At 35.4% G+C, this 25219-nt stretch overlaps 1 protein-coding gene across 4 annotated transcripts in view; it reads left to right on the top strand.

The window, feature by feature from the left end:
* Window positions 1-19934, top strand: part of FXR1 (FMR1 autosomal homolog 1) — a 36959-nt gene extending 17025 nt beyond the window's left edge. Inside the window, exons 9-17 of one of the 4 annotated variants that reach the window (XM_004708618.2) lie at window positions 2871-2980; window positions 7556-7642; window positions 9664-9721; window positions 9809-9871; window positions 12492-12695; window positions 14241-14441; window positions 15325-15405; window positions 18692-18783; window positions 19503-19934. In XM_004708618.2, coding sequence (XP_004708675.1) covers window positions 2871-2980; window positions 7556-7642; window positions 9664-9721; window positions 9809-9871; window positions 12492-12695; window positions 14241-14441; window positions 15325-15405; window positions 18692-18783; window positions 19503-19673 — 1067 coding nt within the window. In that variant the 3' untranslated portion in view covers window positions 19674-19934. Of the gene's footprint in view, window positions 1-2870; window positions 2981-7555; window positions 7643-9663; window positions 9872-12491; window positions 12696-14240; window positions 14442-15324; window positions 15406-18691; window positions 18784-19502 lie in introns of all 4 variants that reach the window. The other 3 variants (XM_004708619.2, XM_045295094.1, XM_004708617.2) reach the window with 3 other exon arrangements.
* The last annotated feature ends 5285 nt before the right edge of the window (window positions 19935-25219 follow it).

Genomic DNA, 25219 nt, shown 5'->3' with positions numbered 1-25219 from the left:
CCTAATTGTATCACAAAAACTGCATTTAAAAATGTGCTGGAAAACTCAGCTTATACACGAGTATAATACGGTATGTTAAATTTCTTTTTATCAGTTCTTGGTATGTACCATTGTTCATTGTAGACTGAAATGGAGCAATAAGTTAAAATGTTCAATTTAACCAAGAATTTTGCCTACCTTTTGTAAATGTTGAGTACAAAATGCTGTCACATGTTTTATCATGTTCATATTAAATCACTTGACAAAGAAGCAGCTTTTTGGGGTTGGGGGGGGGATCTCCTTTTATCTGTTTAACTTGTGCTTATCTCTAACATACTAGCATTGTGGTAGAATATAATTTCTTTTTACAAGAGTTCTTCATTTGTAAAATTGATTTGGAGGATAGTATGTGTAAAGATGTTAGGCTTTTTTCCCATTCAGGATTTCTCTGGAAGATGACTCTGGTCTTGAAGAATATGTGGAAGTGAAATAATAGAAATTGGATATATTCTCTGATTCTACTCTTCATTCATATATCGTTGCAGCTATGTGAATACCTGTCACCTGTTTTTTCCTCCAGTTTGTCTTGGTTGGTTTTGTTATTGCGCGCGCGCGCGCGTGTGTGTGTGTGTGTGTGTGTTCTCTATGAGAACTAAACAGAAGCAGCCGCTCTGACACCGTGACATACTACTCTGGAGCGATACAAAGATTACCATTGATTTGCCATCCATAAATTACTACATCTCCCTTCAGAATGTTTTGTGGTTGAAATAGTTTTTAAAAGCAGTAAATACTTAGTCTAAGTTAAAGAGAAAATAGGAGGACTAAGAAATATAAGGGAATGAGGATCACTTGGTGGGTAAGTTACAGAGAAGATTGCCTTGCAGTTCGGTTCCATGAGTTGTAGGGCGATGTCCATCCCAACCACTCTCAAATCAGAAGAAAAAAAATGTGGACACTGACTTGAAAATATATTAAAACCTTCCAACTTGTGAACGTTTTCTTTGATTGCTTTTTTACTCTGTCCTTTTGGAATTTATATTACAGGTCTGCTCCAATTTGTTAGTATACTGGGAAAAATTAAACTGTAAATGCTCAATTCGTATTATTGGTTTCTGGTGAGGTTAAATGAAACTTGAAGGGAGGTCTCTACCAAGGACCTCAGAGAATGGTGGTGGATGTTGACTCACCATTGGTGTAGTTCACAAGACGAAAGGAAGGAAGGAAGAGTATGGGCAAATGGTGATGACATACTTTGTCTTCGTGTGCCTTTGGCAGGATCAGCGAGTTGCTAAGCAAACAATGAAGGCTGCTTTCATACTGCTGCTGCTAGGATGAGATAACATGCGAATTCCTTCCTACTCTTATTTTTCTACTGTTCAGTTGATGATATTTTAAATTTAGGGTTATTGATCGGGAACGAGGTATGGGAATAGGAATACAAAAGTAAGAAAATCCTAAGTAGAACAGTGCATTTGATGTATTGACTAGTTTACTGTTGCTGTTGCCCCCTTATTCTTTAATGGAAACTCATTTTTTAAGCTTTCGATAGAAAAATTATCCAGAAACCATCTTTCAACCAGAATTCACTTTTTTTTGCACGTGGATTTGGAATTTTTTCTGTGCGTTTAAATTAATAAAAAATAATTGTGTGTGTACACTTCTATGGAATATATATATAGAATATCTAGAATAGAATATATCTATTCCATAAAGTGAAACTTACCTGAATATTCTGTTACTAGGAGGTGCCACTACTCAGTAGTTCTTTGTTACTTTATAAACTATTGATTTTATAATGTGATAGCATGTTTCTCAGGGGAAGAGTATTTTCTGCCCCCCCGCCCCTCTGTGTTCCCTTTAATTATTGAATACTCAAGAACTGCTATTTGACAGGCTCACAAGTAAAGTGTGGAGAAGGTAAATAATTTGAATTTTATGTCATTTTACAGTGTTTCCATACCTAAGACAGTGAGCATATCCTCTATCATGGTATTTGCTTGCATCTAGCTGTGAAGTACTTTGTACACTTGGCTTCTTGATGTGAAATGTAGTACTTACTACATGTAAACTTTTTGTTTTACTGAAGCGAATGTTGATTTTGAAGGAATCTTCAGGTCATGGGTATCTTGAAAGAATACAGTTTCCACAAAAATAAGACATCCCCTGAAAATAAGTTTTGCCTCTCGCTGAAATGTAAGGCATCCCCCCGCCAAAATAAGACCTCCCCGAAAATAAGCTCCCCCAAGCTACTGCAACTCTGGACCGTAGTGGCGGCAGCGCCGCCGCGCAGCTCACAGTTGGCCGCAGTGCAGCTGAGCAGACAGGAAGTGTGAGGTCTCTTTTAATAAAACAATAAATGTGTACCGTATTCTTCTTCATGGAAAAATAAGACATCCCCTGAAAATAAGACCTAGCACATCTTTGGGAGCAAAAATTAATATAAGACACTTTCTTATTTTCGGGGAAACTGTATTTTGCAACTTTTCAAACAAAAAAATTAAGATGGATGAATTTAATTGTGTGAAGGACTATGCATAATAGAAACCATCAGTACCAAATTAAAGTTTTTGTTAACTTTCATGTATAAATTCAGGCTTTCAAAGTGTTTGAGAATTCTTAAAAGCTTTTAAAAATACAAATGCTGTGTAACACATATAATAAAATATTTGAAAATATCAAACATGTCAGGAGCACCGTAATCCTAATTAATAAAAGGGATAGTGATGCGAAAGTATTAGATCCGTCACTTATCTGGAGAGTGAGTAGTAAAAAGGTAGATTTTTCCTTGGTGGTTCTAATTTGATAGCAAGTCTGAAATTAATCTTGGTGGTTGATGGAAGGATAGCAATGTTGGTGTTTAATTGATTACTATGTTTGTTTTATTAAAGGAAAAGTAATTGGGAAAAATGGCAAAGTTATACAGGAAATTGTGGACAAATCTGGTGTGGTTCGGGTGAGAATTGAAGGAGACAATGAAAATAAACTACCCAGAGAAGATGTAAGTCATTAAAATGTAATTAAGTTGCCCTTTTTCCTTATTCTTATCTATTTTCTATTTTGTTTTTAAAACTGTTACATCTAATGAGCTACTTTCATTTCAATTCAGGTTAGTTTGTTCTGTGCCTTGTAAAATGTGCTTCACACAGCTAGAAAACAATTAGCCTTTCAATTGTGTGAGCTTGGCTTCTTAGTGGATTTTCCAGTACATCAGTAGAAAAGGCAATTAAAAAAAAAAAGTTTTTACTTGGAAAGGTAGTAGCATTGTTTTATGTTCCATTATGTAAGGCTATGGAATTACCCAAATTGTTATAGAGAATTCTTTATAGATCACACTGACCAGTGTGCTCATGTGCATGCTTGCACTGGGGTTGGTGGCTGGAGGGCATAGTTACATCAAGAAACTGGCACGTTTCAAGTATATGGGTTAGATGTTAGACTGGAGGCGTCTCCCAACTTATTTAGATGCAGGGAATTATGAACCCAAGACCAGCAAATCAAACAGTAAGCTGCTGGTTTAGGCTACGGAGGCTGATGAAACTCAAGATTAGCAGGCAGTGTTAAATATAGCAAGCCACTTGGCGCAAATTCCAAGGCCCAGAGGTTAGCTGTTGAAAATGGGATGAAGACTCCAGAGCGAACAAAAAGCTATAAAGTTTCTTTGCCAGTTCAATCCAAATATATTAGGAGACTCTCTTTACCAAAGACTCTGGCCTGAGTAAGGATGAGGCATTCTAACCTAATTCCCTTATCCCATCAGACAATTATTAATATTATGGGGTGATTACATTGTTATATAATTTGCACATTACATTAGTACATCATTGCTAAGCCAAAGATTCATGCCCCAGCATCACAACCGCACTCCCTGTCCTTACTGTGAAATCTGAAAGCAATGATCACTGGAAACTCCTTAAGCTTTTGTGTTGCTGTTAATTCTGATCCTAGTCATCCTGGAATATCTTTTATAACCTCTCCTCCTGTGTGGATGTTTTGTCTGTAATTCTGTTCTTTTAGTATTAAAGGGATCTTATTCCTGTTTATAGCTTTCATAGTAAACTGCTGTGTTTGACTTTATTTTGTGTGCCTGAACATAGGCAAGCATATTTCCCAAATTGTCAAGAAAGCAAAATACCACTTCTTTAATTTTACACCATAGAGTATTGTTTAGGAGAATTTTACATTACCCTATTGACTAGAATCATTCTTCATAAAAATGAAAGAAAAAAATAAAGGTAGGTATTTGGCCTTAAGAAAGAAAAATCTATATGTTATAGATTACATCATGTTATAAACAAATCCATTAAAATAACCACTCTTTATTCCTTTTCATTGTTTAGGATATAGAGATGATGTATCACCTAAATTTGAATAGGAAAATACTCATTAATTTTATAAACGTGAATAATTGTAGCTTGGAATGTTATTGCCAGTGATTACTCCTGCATAGCTTCAGGAAAAGTTTAACTTTTATAAAGAGCTTCCCCCCGTGACTTGAAGATGTATTTGAGAGAAGACTTAAAATTAATAGTGCAATGCTTATCGTATACACTGTTCCCACTTCCCGACATGATTAGGTTCCACTGACCAGATTGCAAAAAGTGGCACTGTGCAAAAATTAAAGAAGTTCACAACAAATCAACATTTGAAGACTCGACTACATAATTTTATAACTGCAAAATTCCATTGTTAACTTACTAACTATAAAGTCACTGAGAATCATGGCCCAGGCCAAGTGACAGAAACTTAATTATCATGGCCAACATTATTCTCTCTTTTACTTCAGTGTTCATTACTGGGACGCACATGCTGTTCATGCACAGAATAGGTGGATGGTGGATTTCTTTTTATTATTATTAATGAGAAAACTCCACATATCAATACAGTAGATCAGTGAGGAGAAGGTGTAATTGTTATTGTATTTCCCTGTGAATGAAACGTCAAAAATGTTTCTTTCAACTTAAATTTTCCCCCTGCGCTTAAAAAATTTTTAATTGTTGTTTAAATAATAGAGTTAAGTTACTTATTATTCTGGATTTTGCGTCACATAGTGGCAAATTTTTCTCTTCTTTTTCCAGTTCATTCAAAAACTCATCATTTTCTTCTCTGTTCCTGGGTGGGAAGGGGAGGGGCAAAACCCTCCAATGCATTAGCAGAGAGAGGAGAGCTGGAGTGAGCTCAAGCTCAAGTGGTTAGTTTTCAGAGCCCAAGATCTCGGGTGCAGGAAGGGGTGGCAGGCGCTGCCCCACTGGACCTGGTGAGGGGGTGTGGAGAGCCACGTAGGCAGACACAGTAAACTTAGAGCACAACAGTGAGCCCTCAGAGTGCTCCGTGGGTGAAATCGTAAGAGGAGGTCCGAACTACAAACCCTAGTACACTGGGATTCTATTTCTAGCACCTGGCCTCCCAGTATTGGCCGCCTTACTTCTTAATTTTCCAATCTAACAATGGGAGCACTGGGTAGGTGATGCTACCTGGACACCATCTTGAGACTCCTGCCCATCATTTTCGGTAGTTTTTCTTTTTTTCTTTTTTAATTGATTTTTAAAAATTTTTCTTAATGTATTCTCTTCAACTGTAATTTATTTGGTATCAATTATCAGGAATTATATGGAAACAGTTATATTTTTTCCTGGAGTGTTGTTTGATTCTTTCCATGTCATTTATTTACTAAAACTGATCAGTTCTAAGCATTTTTGAGAAAACCTTGAAATTTCACTGAAATAACTCTTCTGTTCAATAATCATTTAGTTTTTAGTATGGTCTTAAAATAGCCAATAAAATACTCTAGAAAATACATTTTCTTTAGAGGTTCCTTCACCTCTCCTTTTCTTTGGAGCTAACTGTTGGTGATAATAGCTCTTACTCAAGATCAAAGCATTGTATTTACCTTATTCCTTGCAGACCCATCTGTCTGGAATAACTCTCCTTTCTTTAGGTACTTGATAAAAAAAACTCTTTAATTTTCTTAGGAATCCCCCTAACATTTATAAAACCGTGAGCAGAGCAATTCATATTCTCTCTAATATCCTGTGTTTTAGTCACAGCACTAATGATATACAGTGAGATTATTGTAGACATATAGTATTGTCTGAGTTTAGGTTGTCTTTAAAACTGGGACTTTGCTTTATTTATTTTTTATTTCAGCATAGATTCTGGCAGTAAGTAATATGTGATTTGGCATTAAGTCCCTGAGTGGTGCAAATGATTTGTGCTCGACAACTAACTGAAAAATTGGCAGCTTGAACTCATCCAGCACAGTGCCATGGAAGAAGAACCTAACGGTCTGCTTCTGGAAAGATTGTCGCTTGAAAAAAACCCATTGAAGCTCATTTCTAGCCTAGAACCAATAGGTTTGCCCAGAGTTCGAACTGACATGTTGCCAGTGATTTTTTTTTTTTTTTTAGTGTTTGGAGTTATATGCCTAGTTATGAAATTAGCTCTTATTAATTACTAATTTTGTGACTTTAGTAAAATGGTTGATATTGAGTCCTCAATTTTCTAACCTCTAACATTTAGTCAGCATTAAGTAAGCCATGGTTGTACAATGCATAGTAACTTCCAGAATCGGGAATTTTATTTACTTTGAATGTCATAACTAATTTTTAATTCCTGAGAAAATAGGATCATGGCTTCCTCACTGTCTGAAGTTAGATTCCCTGTTTCATACCTTTGTCACTGTAATTGCCATCTACACAGTCTTAATAGTTTAACTAAGATCAGGGATCGCTGTATTCTGTGTTGAACCTCTTGGTACCTGGCCTGCTATCTTTCTTCCTTTTTATTTTAAAAACAATTCTTTGGAAATAAATTACAATTTAATATATAGACACTGACATTATTAAGGTGCACTTAAATTTATATTTAAAACAAAAATTCTTAAGCCACTCTGCTTAAATAACTGTCAGAAATTGTTTTGTAAAGCGAAGATGAGAATGAAATTGATTCGGACTTCTCACCTTTTAAACTTTTAGTGTTTTAAAATTCAGTAAATAAGCAGATGTGGGTTAATTCACTGATTTGCTATAGTACTTGAGTGATTTTTTAATTTTTTATTCTACTGATGCATTTGTTAAGGTTTGAGCCCACGTTTTCTCCCTAATAGTCAAACTCACAGTTTTGTTACCTGAGCACTTAATGTTAGCAATATGTTGGCTGAATTAATAATATTTTAAGGTTATCGCTCGCTATTAAGCTGATATACCTAGTCTGTAAATTCATGCCCGTTTGAAGGAATATCTCTCTAAAGAAACATTGATTTCTATACTTTCAAAGTGAGATTGAATTATAAATCAGAAACCCCTTTAAACAAGGTTCTATAATGTGATTCACGTTTGTAAAATTTTTGTACACATAATGCTAAACATGACCGAGTTAAAACAAACAGATAAAATGAAGTGCTGAAAGTCCTGGTCCTTCACATTATGGATGTTAGCAGTCTCTTTAGGATGTAAGTTTAGTAGTAGAAACGATTGTGTGCTTTAGGATATGTTTTCTAAGTTACGTATTAGTATGTTAAATTCATGCCTGAATTTATGAAGATGCTAAATACTGACAAAGCTTTATTTTCTTGTAGGGGATGGTTCCATTTGTATTTGTTGGCACTAAGGAAAGCATTGGAAATGTACAAGTTCTCTTAGAGTATCATATTGCTTATCTAAAGGTTTGTATGTTCATGGCATTCCATTCTCATACCTCAGATGTTCAAACTGTATCATTGTTTTTTAGTAAAGTTGACATCTTTGGCTTCACTCTCTCAGATTTTCCCATTTTTGTATCTAAGAAGTTGAAAAGCTCTTTCCCCTAACCGAATGGTTGGCCTTGTGTATAGTTTCCATTCTTCCCTTGGAGTGTGTGCCTTTCTTACTGTGTAAGCAGCAGGCACTCTTTTTGTTCCTGTAATTTGGCTGGGTTCTCAATACTTACGGATCTGCATGTTTTTCTACTGGATCCATTTTGTTTTATCTTTTATACCTTACATGTCAATAAGATGTAAAACCAGAAAGAGTATTGTTGGGCTTCATAGTAATTGTGATATTGTATGATTTAGCTACATAATCGCTATAGACATTTTATCTTTGTTATTAAAATACTCATATGAGTTGCTACATGAAGAGCAAGGGTTTGTTTGAGAAAACATGACGTGTACATTATTAAGTAATTTGTTGCTAGTATGATGTTCTATTTACTTCCATTCTTGTATTTCTGCTGTTGGAGCCCTGGTGACATGATGCTTACAGCACAGTTGGCAGCTCTTGAGTGAAAGTAGTGGCAGTCTGTTTCTGTAAAAAGTATAGCTTTGGAGCCTCCGCAGCTCGCTACTCTGCCTTCTAGGATTAATGAGTTCAAATTAACACCATGGTAATAGAATGTGGGCATTGGACTCGTTTCTTTTGTATGGAATATATATAGTACTACATTAAATTGCTTGCTATTGGCATATTTTCCTTTTAGTGTCATACGTTTTTCCTTTTCAACAGGGATCACCATAAAGTGGATCCCTGCCTTTGAATTGATTCTGACTCATAGGGTTTCTAAGACTGAGTCGTAGGTTCCCAAACTACTTGGCTTACTGCTGCCTTTTCAGTTAAAAAAAAAAAAAAAAAATCACTCCTACCCCACCTCAGCGATTTAAAACTTTTGTATTAACCTCATATTCCAGGGTAAATTAAAGTATGCATAAACAAAACCAAACTCATTGCCATCAAGTCAGTACTGACTCTTAGTGACCCTACAAGACAAGGTAGAACTGCCCCCGTGGGCCTCCAATAACTAACAGTAAATACTTAGCCCACAATAACACTAGAGCTCCTTAGTATCTTCAAATCATCCCTGGTACTGGGATGAATTTTCTGTGGAAGCCATTTATATAAGTAATAAATTAGAACTGCCAAGCGTCTTAGCCAGTGCATTGTCTATCAGCATTTAACCAAAAGCTTTCTGTAGCCATCTTACTTTCACATCTTGTGGTAACCTTATTTCTTAATGATTGAGTCCACCAGTCTCTTTAGGTCACAACTCAAGTGTCACTACATTAATGGAAGTAACTTGTTAATGCTACTTAATTTTATGGCTTGGTTAGGGAGAGGCTAGTATCAAAAAGTTTGTGGGAAAATTCTAATAATCTTTTAATTCTGCTATTCTCAACCTATGGGGTACGACCCTTTGGGGGTCGAACGACCCTTCCACAGGGGTCATAACAGTAGCAAAATTACAGTTAGGAAGTAGCAACAAAAATAATTTTATGGTTGAGGGGGTGGTCACCACAACATAAGGAACTGTATTAAAGGGTCGCGGCATTAGGAAGGTTGAGAACCACTGTTTTAATACCATTTTTCTGTGAACTTTTTCAAGCCTCTTCTGTTTTTGTTACTGTCCCTCGGTGGTTTTAACTCATTCAAAACAAAAATCCTGGTAATGGGCACTTATTAACTGGGTGATTGTAACCTATCAAGTCTCTCCTTGAGTGTCTAGTCCTTCTCCTGTGTTATGTGCTTCTAGCACTTTGCATGTTTGGTTCATACATTCATTAAATACTTACTGACTTGAATCAGCAAATCAGTCTTTAAATTTTGTTATACTAAGAGGATTCTGCTTTATTTAGCAAAGTCATTGACCAAGCTTCTTTCATCAACACTTAGGCTCTAAGGTAAGACATTTTACTCTCTTTTGTTTTGATTAAAGGAAGTAGAACAGCTAAGAATGGAACGCCTACAGATTGATGAACAGCTACGACAGATTGGTATGGGTTTTAGACCTTCTTCCACCAGAGGGCCTGAAAAAGAAAAAGGATATGCCACTGATGAAAGTACCGTCTCTTCTGTACAAGGTTCTAGGTCTTATAGTGGAAGAGGCAGAGGTCGTCGGGGCCCTAATTACACCTCCGGTTATGGTAAAAGCACTTTTTTCTTTTTGGTGGTGGCAATTCTAGTTTAGGTGCTTTCATATTCTTTGCTTACCATTATTTAGTTCATCAATATTTGCTTTTGAGGGCAAGATATAGTAGTTACAAATAAATAAATGTCTTAGTAGTAATAGCAATGTTGTATATTAATGACTGTAACTTTCAAGCAGCTATGTCATGAAATGATCATGTTTCTGTTAATAGTTTGCGATCGTGTTTATTCTAAACATTTAAAATGAACATGTAATTTATTTCCAACTATTTCCTAGTATAATTTTACATGTATCCCAATAAAAACTTAATGGTGATGCTGCTAGAAATGTTCTTTTTTGTGTACCCTCCCAAGAAAAGGGAAAATGAAAAATTAGCTATTCATTGTGCCAAGATTGCTTATACCAAATCTTTACATCCTATATCTGGAATCAATTTGTGTAGTGCAGCATTTCACGAAATTGGGGGCTTAAAAGAATTAGCAATGCTATAAATGAAAATTTTAAAAATGCATCTTGGGAGGAATTAGGGCTAGGGCATAACTCAGGTAGGAAGGAGGCCTGTGGGGGCAGCTGTGAATTCTCTAATCTTCGATTCTTGTTTATTCTTCTTCAGCTTTGGCGTTGTTCCATTTTTCTACATTTGGACTTGGATCTTAGCAGTGACCTCATTTTCTTTCCTTTCCTTTCTCTTCTGCTCTCACCTGTGCTCATCCTGTTTTGAAAAATCATAAATCTTTTTCAATATTAAAGAGCATCTAGGCAAAATAAAAATACACACAAGCTTACAGTGTGCTGACTTCAGGTCCAGGTTGCATGTGTTACTGAAGGTCAACTAGTGACTAAAGTTATATGTAACTTTAACTGCCTTTCATTTGCTCAAGAAATAGGTTATGTGTACCCTTTATTATCAGATTTTGGATTTGTGTGTTGTTTTTGTTTAATTTTAGTTAGTCCTCTATTGAAGTGACATTCCGATGAAGTGATAACAAATTCTTAGCATGAAGGCAAGAACTGCAAGCTATTGTCGTATTCCTGATAAGATTTAATACTAACGACAACTAACGATTCAGTAATTCTGATTGTTTTTTGAGGCATAAATTATTAGTATGAGTAAATCAAATCAAATCTGACTTTTTATAATGGAGACAATGAACCCATTGAAGACTTTTCATTTCTCTGCAGGAGTCTACCTATAGAGAGGTCCCCTTTGGGCAAATACTTTTGTCAAAAATGAAAGATGTGTATGAGCATGTTCAAGGAGTACCATCTGGATTGGAAAAAAGCTACGCAAATTGTTCAGTAGATGGCACTCTTACCTCTGAGATTTTGCAGCATGAATAACTTGTGTTTTTTGAAACAACTGTTGAATGGGATTAAAAGAGAAATAAAGCCATTTGACTTTGGTTATAAATATTCTTGTACACCTAATATCCAAAGAATTTTTGATGATTGTGCCATTAGTCTAAAGGAATATCTCGTTCCAAGTGTATCATCTGAAATTTGTGTCTTTCTTATAGTCAGTGATAAAACTTGAATTAGCAACATTTTCTCTTTCTAAATGGCACATAAATCAGTATGTTTTATAATTGATGATACCTTGGATGTGAGAAAATGTCCTTAGAGCTGTTAAGTCTAATGCATGTGATCACTGAAAAAGATAAATCTTTTTAGTAAGGGGCAAAATCTGTTTAAATTCTTCGATCACTATCAATTGAACAGGGCTTTAAAGGACATATATTTGACTATAAGATAGAGGAAGAAATGAAGTATACCATCCTAGAACTAAAGTGGAAATGAATATGATAATGATTGGGTCATAAACTTCATTTGCAATATAACAAAATTATAGGCAGATTAAAATCTGTAGCTTTTAAAGACTCTTAAACTGCAATATGATAGTATTATAGTCTTCTTTCAAAATCGTTGCAGCTTTTAAATTTTGAAAAAGTCTCTACCAAATAAGGTCATTCAAATGTTAGAAATTGTCTTTAAACTTCTAACGGCATGCTGAGTTTTCATCTTAGAAATTGTTTCCATTCTACTGTCATTTTTTTTTTTTTTTACTTACCTCTCAAAGTAGCCTTTATAAAATTTGTTGGAAAGTTTATATAATACAATGTTCTTATAGACTGTTTGGACAAAATGTGTTATTCTATGCCCACTGTTAAAAAACACTTGCAGTTTATGACACCATCGAAAATAAGGTGTACCTAGGGTAAATATAATAATAGTTGAATATCCTCTACAGTTAAACTGTTTTTGTGAATACAGTGAAATTTGCTGTACATAGTAATTAATAATCTTGAGTATTAAAACCTAAAAATGAGCAAAACTTTATAAAACATTAATTCATTGTATATGTAATAGTTTATATTTTTATAATTGGTTCAATATGTTTCAGCCCATTAAAAAATTCCTTTTTTATCGATCATGTTATATAGAAATACTACTTGTATATACTAACATTATTTTTCCATTTCATATTCATATGACATTTTAGCAATCTTTGAAGCAACTAATAAACATTTGTTTTTAAACCTTTATGAAATAAGTTTGAAAATTTCAAGCCTCTTTCCTCATTGGAATCATTTGGCTTATTTCTCTACTTTCTCAAGGTACAAACTCTGAGCTGTCCAACCCCTCTGAAACAGAATCGGAACGTAAAGATGAGCTGAGCGATTGGTCATTAGCAGGAGAAGATGATCGAGAAAGCCGGCATCAGCGTGACAGCAGGAGACGCCCAGGAGGAAGAGGCCGGAGTGTTTCAGGGGGTCGAGGTCGTGGTGGACCACGCGGTGGCAAATCCTCCATCAGTTCTGGTAGTCTTTTATATACTTTGTCCTTTTTTAATAAACAGTATAGCCGTATAAAAGTTAATTCATCTCCTAGAGTTACCCATACTTATAAATTTCTCTTTCCACTTGCTATTCTGTGGAAGATAGTGGACCGTATTTGCAATATAGGAAAGAAATCTTATGAAAAAATTTTTTCTTGTCCAGTGAAACCTTGCCTAGAATATTTAGGTCACAAGTTCTAATTGGCAGTTGAAGGTCAAATACGTATTTCTTTAGTCTTTGGGGTCTTAGGCAAGTACTGTCTAAAATTGTTGAGCCACATAACACTGTGTGTTATACCCAGAGAATTCTAATACAGAGAAATAAATGCTTTCATATACCTAAATGAATGAAAAAGGGTCTTTGTTATACTATGAACTACTTTCAAAAGTGACAATTATGGAATCACGTTTTTAAGGAAGGTTTTTTGTTTTTTTTGAGAAATTGAACTGTAAAGGCACATGAGGTTGAATATGAGTGAGGGAATTGTCAGGGATATTTGATACCTTGGGGATAGTTTTAACATTCCATTATTGTATACCACCATAAGAAAATCACATTTATAATATTACTTCCCAAATCAAGGTTTAAGTGTTATAGAAGATAGGCACTTACATGTTACATATATGCCAAATGTTCTTATAAATTACAGAAACATGCGAGGGTATTTTAATTCTCTGTAGTTCCACAGTTACAATTCTTTGAACTCTAGTCTTAGGCTTCCTGGGAAATACATTGGCACTGTTGCATTAAAGTCTATAATATTGTGTAATGAATTGCAAAATAAATGTACTTTACTCTACCTAGTCTTTTACAAAGATGCTAGCTTGCTAGCCGTTACCAAAGGAAATTTAGGAAAAATCGTGATTAGTTGAATTTCTTCTATAATTTGATTGTTGGCAGCAATAAATGCACATAGGTAAGATGGGTATTTTTCTTACAAATTCTGCATTTTAAAGTTTGTTCTTTACTAACTCCACCTCATCTTCACTGCTAGAGATGCACTTGTCAGCATTCATTTCAACATTTCCCTTTTCTTTAAACAGAATTTCAACCTTTTAGTGTGCTTTCTTGTGTGGACTTATTTTGATTGCTTCAGTTAATATTTCTGTCCTGTCATCTATCATGGAGTGCAAGTTGAGTATTAGGAGGAAATAGGAAAAAGCCGCAGTCACTATAAACTTAGTAAAGGCATTTTCTTAGAATTTAGTATATATTAGTGGAATGTTTCTGTGAATGTAAAACTGGGCATGTGGTAATAATACTCTGTTTTGTGTAGTATACATTGTCAAAAGAAGGCAGAAATGTTAAGCTGAGTGCTCTGCTTATCTTCACTTTTCCATCACCGTTTAAAGAATTTCCATATTTAAATATCTTTATTTTCCAGGGAAAATAGTGAAACAGGAAATGATTTATTTGAAGACAGTATATTTTTGTTGGGAAAATTTAAGTTTATTATTAATTGGTGATAGTTCAATATTAACTGCAGCTCTCTTAAACAAATATTTCTTGCCTCTGACATGCATATAGTGCTCAAAGATCCAGACAGCAATCCATACAGCTTACTTGATAATACAGAATCAGATCAGACTGCAGACACTGATGCCAGCGAATCTCATCACAGTACTAACCGCCGTAGGCGGTCTCGTAGACGAAGGACTGATGAAGATGCTGTTCTGATGGATGGGATGACTGAATCTGATACAGCTTCAGTTAATGAAAACGGGCTAGGTATGTAAGCACTTAAGGCAAAGACACATTGTATAATGCTATCAATGTATGAACCCCCCCCCCCCCAGAAAGTATGCAATTCACAAATTCAATTTTTCCTAGTGTTTATTTCAATGTGTAGATAGCTTTGTGTTTGTCTTAAGTTTATAGTTCTATTTATCATAACTAATTATTTCAATTATTTTTATTGGGAGGGTTTATTAGAATGGCTTTGATGCTATTATTAGGAGCCCAGGTGGCATAGTAGGTTAACAACAGTTGAACCCACCAGCCACTTCATGGGAGGTGAGGTGGATGAGGCTTTCTGCTCCCTTAAGGTTTTCTACAGCCTCAGAAACTCTCAGGAGTAGTTTGACACTGTCTTGTAGAGTTGTTGTAGGCTGGAATTGACTTGATGGCAGTGAATTTTGAATTTAGTGCTATTTGTTCAGTAGAAATATTCAGACTGCTCAAGACACTTGACACTTTTGTCTCCAAACTGAAACTGGGCTTTCAGCTTGTAGATTTTAAAATTTTGAATGTCACTTGTGAAGTTCACATATATTAAGAGTTGGCATTATTTCCAAAGGGCTGAAATGGCATTAACTCTGGTAGAAATCAAACTGTATTGGACAAGAAAACTTTTATCTGCTGAATCATGGTAATTTAAGTCAGAGTGTTTCATTATAACCATAAATTTTCTAAACATCTAGATAGTTTCATTTTCAATCTGTTTAAAATGCTTATGGCTATGAAAAGTATTATTTCTTGTCAGTGATAATATGCTTTACATTCAGTGTTTAGTTAAAAATTTGATTTCCTTTTCTTAAGACTGAAGGAAAGCTTTTTAAGAAGCTTTTTTTTTTAATGTCAGAGTAGTTCATGGTCAACTTTGCAATTGCAGATGATAGTGAAAAAAAACCCCAGCGACGCAATCGTAGCCGCAGGCGTCGTTTCAGGGGTCAGGCAGAAGATAGACAGCCAGGTAACTTGTGTGACCTGTTGACATCAGGTCACAAGCATGAAAAATGTCATGTGTCTGCTTTTTAAATATATTATATTTAACATGCACATGTGTGCATCAACATTCAATATTTGCATTGCATAAATTATTTACTCGACTAATAAGACTACTACTCTTAAGAAAATGCATTCACAGTGTAAATGCTTAGTAACCTTTCTAATTGGACTAATGTCGTGTCTCAGTTTTTACATGGAAATACTCAATGTGAAGATCATTATTTTGTTCACGTGGTAGGCTCTCCACACTTGAGATGGGGACTGCCAACCCAGGGACTATGTTGCACTTTGGGAGTAAGGGTGATTGGCTGGGCAGCTTTTGCATGGTGCCTGTTTAGTATGTCTGAATTCAGCACCTCGTTTTGGTGGAAATTGTATTAGCCAGTTTTGAAAAAAATTATAAAGTACTTGAAAGTGTCTTTTTCCTAATGAGAGGGGAATGCATGTTATATTTTTATTTGTTATTATGTATGATGCCCTTTTCCTTATTACCTACTTAACTAGTAACATTAATAGTGCCGACTTAGTTTTAGATGTCAGTTTGAGTAGTCATAAATCCTAGTAGCTTCAGAGGAATTTGTCTGCTGTGTCTATAGCACATTTCCATTTCCTGTGTACAGTTATGTGTATTCACAATGAAGAAAATGTGTGCACCTGAAATAAACCCCTTTCAAACTAATCATTTTTTTCCTTCTTTCCCAATCAAAAATTCTTTGATGTATTTATCTCAACTAAAGAGTATAAATTCTAGCATTTTTAGCACTTAATGTTTAGTAGTTAAGGAGAGATTTGGGAACTGGTAAAAGGTGTTCCCATTTTGTTTAAAGATAGTTGAAACATTTTAAAGATAAAAGTATTCAGGAACGTTATTTTCTTTTCCTATTCTTTATCTTTAGTGTTAGAAATATGTTTTAGATCAGTAGATCATAGTCATTTATCAAAGATGAATACATTTTAAAATATAAAAATGCATTGCATAAATTGCAGTGCAATTTATTAGTTGGATGGGGGTTTATGACCAAGACAGTGTACACAAACTGTATAACATGGTTGTTTTGTTGCAGCAGAGGCATATTTTTTTTTCTGTATATTCTTAGCTTTGAAACAAATTAAGATGATACACTAAGAGAAGCTTAAGTGATTTGGAGTTTCCGATATCTTGATAGTGATTTGTGTCCTGTAGTAAATCTTTTCCTTTTCACTGCTGTGATTGGTACTTTTCCCCAGGCAGAACTTGTTGCCTGCCTTGTCCCCATCAAGTCTCCAAATACAAGAAAAGACAGTGGGGAGGGCAAAAAAGCCTTATATTGTAGCCTTTACTCTCCCCTGCAAATTTAGGGGAAGCAGCCTCCATCCAGAGTCACATACGTCATCATTTAAGTTCTTTGCATTTTTCCCCCTCATTTGCCTCAAATTTCTTTTGCCCTAGTAAAGCAGTGGCTGTTCTTTATTAAAATCAGAATGTTACAATACACTGGTGTATAGTTATTTACCTGGGCCCTATTCATGGTATTTTGAGTTCACATGAAGGTACACAAAATAGCTTGTATTTTAGATAGAAACAATTATACTGGGTGTTGTATTGATTTTTAAGGGTCTTTAGGACTAGTTATAAACCATTTTCTCAGAATCAACCAGAGTTGTGATTTTGCTTTTTTATTTGGGCAGTGGGAGTGTATCAATTTTCACCTTTCCAAGTTAAATTTCTTTTAATCTACCATAGTAGATAAATAATCGCAAAAAATTCTGTCTCTATACATAGTTGATGAAGGGATTTGTTTTCCCATTTAGTAAAGTTTCCAAATTGTTGAATTTCTCAGATGTCATTAAGGACAGACCTATGAAACCATAAATTCATTATGCTGCTTCCAAAATGATAGCTATTTGCAGAACAGTTTTGCCACCATGTACGTAGACACACACACAGTAGATAATGACAATAATATCCCCTCTTCTGTTTTGTAAATGTATTTATAAATTCATTAACAATGGCTAAACAACTATAAAACTTACAAATGAGTACACCTAGTTTCTTAAAATTTGAAAGAAGAGTTTGATGCAAAACATCTTTATAGTAGTACTTCTAATAAAAATATGTGCATAAATTGTTTCATCATAATTTTAAGATTGAATTTCCTAGAAAGTTCTTGGATTTTATAAGGCTTGGCATTAATTCATAATTAAAAGAATTGCGATCATTACCCTACTTTCTAATGCATCAAGAAGAATGCATCATTTTCATATGATTTAAACATGGTGGACTATCCGCTATTCCAAATGATTTTAAGTAAATAAAATTACTTGGCTTCATGCTTTACTCAATTCGCTTCAGTAATTAAAAGTTAATTTATTTTTACATACCTGAAGTTACTTCACCAGGGTGTGATAGAAAATACTATCTTTGACCAAATGATTGACATTTTCCCATCCAAACTGAGGGTAAATATAGAACGGAAAGGATTGAGGCAGTTTTCTAAGGGCAGGGCCAGTCTAGAGTACCCATGGAACAGATTATATGTTGCACCTGGGCTGCTGGTGGTAGTAGGACATGTGGTTTTGCTTGGGTTAGTCTTTTACGTGTATACTACTTCTGTCAGCCACTTCTCTGCTTCTCTCTCTGGAATCCGCAAATGGAGAAGGAACAGAGTAGTCACTGAATTCCCTCTGGCCTTTTTTCCCCTACTGTAATTGATGCTCACATTGTTACAATGGTTATTTTTAGTTTGCTGATAGTTTTAGTTAACTCAAACTAGTTTCCAGTATGGAAATGAAGAAATATACCCATAAAATATTTATATTTTAAAGCAAAAACAACCTTTTACAAAACTGAAGTGTATCATACCACAATTGCACTACATACCACAATTGCACTACAATACAGTTATTTATTTCCCACAGCTAATTGGAAACATTCTGGGCTTAATAGAACACTGCATTTTGTATTTTTGGTTGTTAAGCATTGGCACCAAATTTATTCCACAAGAATCAGAAGCAAATAGCTGGGTTCTTGGGAAAGATTTAACCCCAAGCTTCCCCAGTTGCCAGCTTGAAATTTTCTGTTGTCAGTAGCACTAAGGTGCAGGCAAATATTTTAAGCTTTGTTTTTGGTTGGAGACAAGGTACCCAAGCTAAAAAAAAACCACCATGAAATTAGGTGACCTACCATTAATTTAATAGTGAAATTACTCTTTAATCCACAACCTTCTGAAGTGTTTTTTCAACACGTGTAATTGTTTTCTCATCTTTAACAGTCACAGTTGCAGATTATATTTCTAGAGCTGAGTCTCAGAGCAGACAAAGAAACCTCCCAAGGGAAACTTTGGCTAAAAACAAGAAAGAAATGGTAAGGAGAATTTAACCTGTAGGTGGTTGTTTTGGTTTTTTTTTTGGTGTGGTTTTTTTAAATACTTCAGTTTTATTTTTGACTTCTTAATTTGCTGTGTTTCCCCAAATAGAGGAAAGTAATATTTTTAGTAAAAAGATTCTTGATTTTGTTCTCAGCTCCAGGTAACAAGACTTGCATGCCTGAAGTTTTAAGGTAGCTTCTAGTTGGAATCTTAAATAGCCCTTGTAAAATTCAGCCTGCTCAAAGATATTGGGAGTAAAAACTAAATTGGGAGTAGTAGGACGGTGGTGTGTGTGTGTACACATACCTCTTCTAAGTGGTAGATACAAACCTTTTAAGCTTCAGCTTTTTTAAATGTTTAAAGGGGTTTGGCAGCACATGTGAGCTTTTCAAAAGTGGTAAAATAGGTGATTCTTTGCTGAAGATACTGTCTTTTTACATGGCGAGCTTTCCAATGGTTTGCAATACAATTCGCTCCAGGTTTCGCTCAGTAAAGAGGTATTGCGGCTTCTTGTGGTTTGGGTACTACTAAGCATTAGAGATAGAGAGCTGAAAAGCCCAGTGTTGGTGTTTGTTTTGAATTTTAATTCTTTGACCCATTGTGATGTATACAGCTAAAATTACATAGTACCTATTTAATGTTTGTGTAGCTCTCTTCCCCCTTGGCTATAGATTGCATCTATAAAGAAGTTGAAAAAGTTGTTTCCCTTTGGCAGGCAAAAGATGTGATTGAAGAGCATGGTCCTTCAGAAAAGGCAATAAATGGCCCAACTAGTGCTTCTGGCGATGAAATTTCTAAGCTACAGCGTACTCCAGGAGAAGAAAAGATTAATACCTTAAAAGAAGAAAATACTCAAGAAGCAGCAGTCCTGAATGGTGTTTCATAAACTGAAGAAGTTCTTAGTTTACAGTTCTTTTACATTACATTTACAATAGTGCTTGTACAAGCTTGCCAAAGATAGAATACGGATACGGATCGCCAGTCTTTACATCGCACTTTCAGTTCCTCCATTTGGAATTCAGAAAGGGGAGGGATCCTGAAGAAATCATATGTTAAACATACTTTGACACCTACTGTGTTATAAAATATATCATCAGATGTGCCTTGAGAATAGTATATGTAACATTAAAAAAAGTTGCTGGCTATAGGAAATGTTATTTTGTTTTCAAAATATGGCAGAGATGGGAGGCTGGGGTGGGGGGTTGTGGGGTGGGGTGGGATCCCTAACAGTAATATTCTTTATGAAAGCATTAGCTGCTTTTTGTTACATTTTTAATAATATGCAACCACTTCTTCACCTGAGGAAAACTAGAATGAAATGCAGTCTAAAATATTTTGCACTGAATTGTAATTTCTCCATTAGTTTAGTCTGGAAACTGGTCTGTTGTATGTGTTTTTAAATGCTGTATGTAGAGGAAACTCCAGACCACTGGAATACATTTGTTAAACTTTCATCTGCAGGGACACGGGGCGATCTTGGCAGTGACTGTTCTACATTGAGGCTCTGTTTGGTTTATTTATTAAAGTGTACAGTATTTAAAAATCAAACATAGCTTTAGTTAAACACTAAGCTGAATTAGTCATGTCCACTCAGACATAACCTGAACTACTGAAAAGATCAATTTCCAGAAGGTGGATTCTGTGTAAAAGTACATGTTAGTCCTCAGTAGATTATCTTTTTTTTTTCTCCCCTTTTTGATTTTGGTTGTTTGATGTGCAATATGTTTTTGTATGCAGGTAGTAAATAAACTTTGATCTTCCATTTGCTGATTTATAACTTTTTACTTTTTACACCTATTGTTGCAAGATAGTTGGAGCTACTTACAAGCTTAGATTAGCACCCTTTGATTGCTTTTTAATCATTTATATGTGCTAATAGGATGAAAATAGCAGTAGCCCATTTAATCATTTTGTGATGAACCTTCTGAAATTTTAAATACAGCCTTTTAGACTAGAGTGACCTGAGAATTGATCAAGTATTTGACCATTATAAAGAAATCTTTGTAAAATAAAATTCTAATCAAAAGCTTTTTTTGAAAAAAGGCAATGGATATAAGCTACAATTTTATGGCTTGAATTTTATTAAAGGTGAATTTTAAAAAGTTGCTAATGAATACTTTAAGGAACAAATAGGCCACCTACTGGCTTTTTCTTTTGTCCAGATTTAAAGTTTCTTACACCAATAATCGTGATTAAAAATCAGAATTTTATGTGGTTACTATAGCCACATAGCTTAATTTTAAACTATTTCTACAGAATAAATGATATACAAAATCTAGCATGTAACTACTTCTGAGGTAAAGTCAAGTGATTACTAATGAAGGAAGATTTTGCTACAGAACATGATTATGTGTATAAAAATGTAGTTTTTGTTAGCTTACAGGAACTGGAAGAGAAGCTAAAGTTTGTTAAAAATGTAAAATTTGCCAGGTCAGTCAATATATTAACCTTAGCCCTTAAATTTATTCCATATGAGGGTAAGACATGATGATGACATGATGATGTGAAATGCTTTTTCTTAAATTCATCTTAATATGGCACCTGGGAGCTGAGTATTAAAAATAGATCCTACTCACTTTGCATGAAGACGTTCAGTAATTTCAAATCTGATTTCAAAAAAATTACCCACAAACATAAAGGTTTTTAATATGTCAAAGCTAGAAACAAAATTGTTTTTAGTTCTATTCCATGATTGGACTATATATTAAAAGTAGCAGAAGAATTTAAATCACCAAATTAGTAAATATGCTGTAAGAAAGCATCTCATTTCCTCCTCTGTTGAACAGTCAGAATCACGAAGTCGTTTCCATTGAATAGGAAAGGAATGCAGAACCTCTGGTCAGTTCTTTAAAATAGCAATAACTATACTCTAGGAAATAGGGTTAAGATTTCATTACAAATTACTAGAAGCTCAAGAATATTGTGATAAGCAAGTTTTGGAATTTTTTAGTTTTAAATTAAAACCACATGGTTACATTCAGAAGGCAAAAGGCCCATTCCTTAGAGCAGTGGTTCTCAACCTTCCTAATGCCACCATCTGTTAATAACTCATGACGTGGTGACCCCCAACCATAAAATTTTTGTGGCTACTTCGTCACTAATTTTGCTACTGTTATGAATCGGAATGTAAATATCTGATATGCAGGATGTATGAGGCAATCCCTATGAAAGGGTCTTTTGACCCCCAAAGGGGTCACGACCCACAGGTTGAGAACTGCTGCCTTAGAGGCAACTGTTTGAGCCTTCCAACCTTACTCGGGGTGGGGTTGGGAGGATGATGGGTTTGTGGGTCTGAGCACTTGACATGGCTGCTGTCATTGCTAAATAAGATACTGTTGTGGGTGAACTTCACAATAGGTGAATCACTTAAAAAAAAACTTCTGAGAGGTTGCTGTGCCACTTAATTATATTGCTTCAGCATATACATAGAAAGCATATATGGATCATCACCTGACTCATGGAATAGGAACTGAGACTGCATGCACAAAATGACCTGCCTTTCCTGAAACCTTGGGAGTCTCAGGGCTTGGTTTGGTGAAGAATCAGCTTTTTAAAAGGCCAGTGTTCAGTGGGTCTGAAATTGTTTTGTAAAGTGGTAGGTTGGGTCAGCCACTGTTGGTAAAATTACTAGTAGGGATACATAAAATCTTAATAGTTCAGTTATATATTTGGAGTTGGAGAAGTGACACGCCAAACTGAAAAGTGTATGGAAGCTTATCTGGAATACCATATAGGACAAAGCTTAATGAATCATTTTTATGAATATATTATTGAATACACACAAACCCCTAGAACATTGCAAATGGTTAACACATGACTGCTAACCAAATAGAGGTTTGAATCACTCAGAGGTGCCCGTAGAGAAAGGGTTTGTGATTTAAAAGAAGTGTGGAAAATCTATGGAACATAGTTCTACTTTTGACACAAGTTCACCAGGAGTCAAATGCTGGAACAGCAAATGCAGAGTTGATAGGTAGCAAACAAAACAACTAAGTAGGAATGAAAAGCAAGTTGGTATTTTAATGTCAGCCCTCTCATGCCAGCCATTCCTTTGTGGGAACAGAGTTTCCATCACACCTGTGCTAAACCATAATCTTGTTTTGTAGCTGCTGTATGCAGTCTACATTCTGTAGCTTGGGAAGGATTGCTGTTAAAGTAGGTACCAGTATGTTTACTGCTGCAAAGTAGGTATGGGTATGTTTACTCTGGGAGTACAGCACCATGTGTGTTCTCTGCAGATTCCTTAGTAACAAAACCCTGCACATGTCTTTATGACAGCTAGGTAAATGAATCAGTCTACTTGGTGAAAGTAGCATAGCTGATTTACCCACTTAAGTGTTCTGACAGGCTGTTCCTTCAATGAGCTTAGTCTACTAAAGACAGTTCAAAATCTATGGTTGTAATAAAGCAAGTCTATGTTATTGAAGCAAAATTTTACTTTTTAACAGCTGGATTTCCCAGAAAGCTCCCAGAATTTAAAGTACAATGAAATTCCAAAAGGCAAAAGAGTAGGATGCTATAAATTCTTCCTAATCTTTGCCGTCATAATTTTGAGTCCTCTACCTCTTTTCCTGGCACCCACATATCTGGAATTAAGATTGCTCCCTTCGGGTAGCAGGTTTGCCAGTAGTCCTGCCAACTAGGTTCTTTGGATGGTTTTAGATTTTTCTCTAGTGCTAACAATTCACTTTTCAAGAATGACTGCCATCAAATAGTTGCCATATCAGACTCTTGGCAAGTGTTTCTAACTGAAACTCACTCCTGGTTAGTGGTTTAAGCCCACTGAGCGCTCTGCAGTAGAGACGGGGCATCTAACGCCTTCAGAAACCCTGGGATTGAAACAAATTAATAAGGCAGTACAATTGTCCCTGTGGGTTCTAAAGGCTGTGATTTTTTTCTTTTTTAAGGCTATAAGTCTTTACAGGTGTAGAAAGCCTCATCTTTCTCCCACAGAACAGGTAATGGTTTGCTGGCCTTGCAACTAGCAGCCCAATGTGTAACCTCGCAGAGCTGCTGCTATAGGATTGATGAGTTAGTCAACTTGACTGACGGTGAATTTGGTGGTATATAAGTAAATCTTTACATTTGGAAAGGCAAGCATCTTCTAATTAAGTATTTAATTTCTGGGAGGGCCAATTAACTCAAGAAAGCCAAGTTTTATACTGCAGTTAGGATTCCTCCAGGCTCGGCCCAAAGGTCCACTGAAAGCAAAAGGGAAATAGCTGAGGAGCACAAACTATATCTAGTAACATGGATAGGAATTCCCCCCAATTTACTAAGAATATTAAATTACAAAGGAACATTGGACACAGTCACCAAGGGTCAATTTTAGTTTTGATGTACAACCTTAGAAACCACTTGCCATGTCGTTTAGCTTCCTCATCCATAAAGTTAGAGGAACTGTCACAATTAAACTTGCACCTACTACCCAGTTTTGTGCTGAACCATTATCTACACCAGCCCCCACTGAGAATCTTAACAGCTGGTGTAAAGTGGCTCAAACAAGATGTAATGACGAGTACCAGTCACATTTCAGCACCACCAAAGGAAATGGTCAGAACTGTGAGCCAGGTTAAGATTATGGTGCTTTGAGCAGAGGTAGACGGGTTTAGGGACGGGTTCATCCTTGTTGTGCAACCTCTGTTAACTTCACTTTCCTCACTTCTACCGTGCGCAAAATAGTTAAGGAACTTCTTTGAGACAGGAAAATGCTTAGATTAGCACAATAGTTACATCGTCAAGTGCTCAATAAAAGCATTAAATATTTCATTTAAAAAAACATGAGGGCTCTTTAAAGCATACTGACATTCTACAATACAATCTACAGCCTTCATAGATTTTTTTCTGAAGAAAATGTTAGGTCAAGCCTTCAGTGATAGATTCTTGGTTCTACTTGAAAAATATTAAGTCTTAAAAAATGGTTCAAATAGAAAAAAAACTTGTTCTGTGCTCTTTAGTGTTAAAATGGGTTTTCATTCATCTTAAAAAATTTTCCACCTACCATGATACTTTTTCTAGATTTAAAATGTTTACCCTACACAAAAGCCTTGGCTATCTTAGGCTAGTGTTTCATAACACTCTAAATCATAATAGACTTGATCAGATTTATTTTAAATGGGAATATGACAATTTTTTAAAGCAGCAGATACAAGCTGTACCACAGCACAACAGATTACTACTATGATTACCTCAAAATTCCATGCGTTTTCTATCAATTGAGATACAGTCATCATTGCACTATAATATACACCTGCTGGTGATCACAAGTGAAGTCACCTTTTATATAGGTTCTCCAGTTAAAACAGGAGGCTGGTGCTGTACTAATGTGCTCAGCTGCTAACAGGTTGGTTGTATGGGCCCATTAGCTGCACTGGGGGTCAGAGATGTGGCCATTAGCTCTCATAAAATCACAGACGTGAAATCCTGAGGCAG

The sequence above is a fragment of the Echinops telfairi genome, unplaced genomic scaffold, assembly GCF_000313985.2.
Source record: "Echinops telfairi isolate 266 unplaced genomic scaffold, ASM31398v2 ScPeMD7_4225;HRSCAF=4972, whole genome shotgun sequence".
NCBI lineage: Eukaryota > Metazoa > Chordata > Mammalia > Afrosoricida > Tenrecidae > Echinops > Echinops telfairi.
Note: the sequence above shows the minus strand (reverse complement) of the source record. Positions and strands in the feature narration are given on the sequence as shown.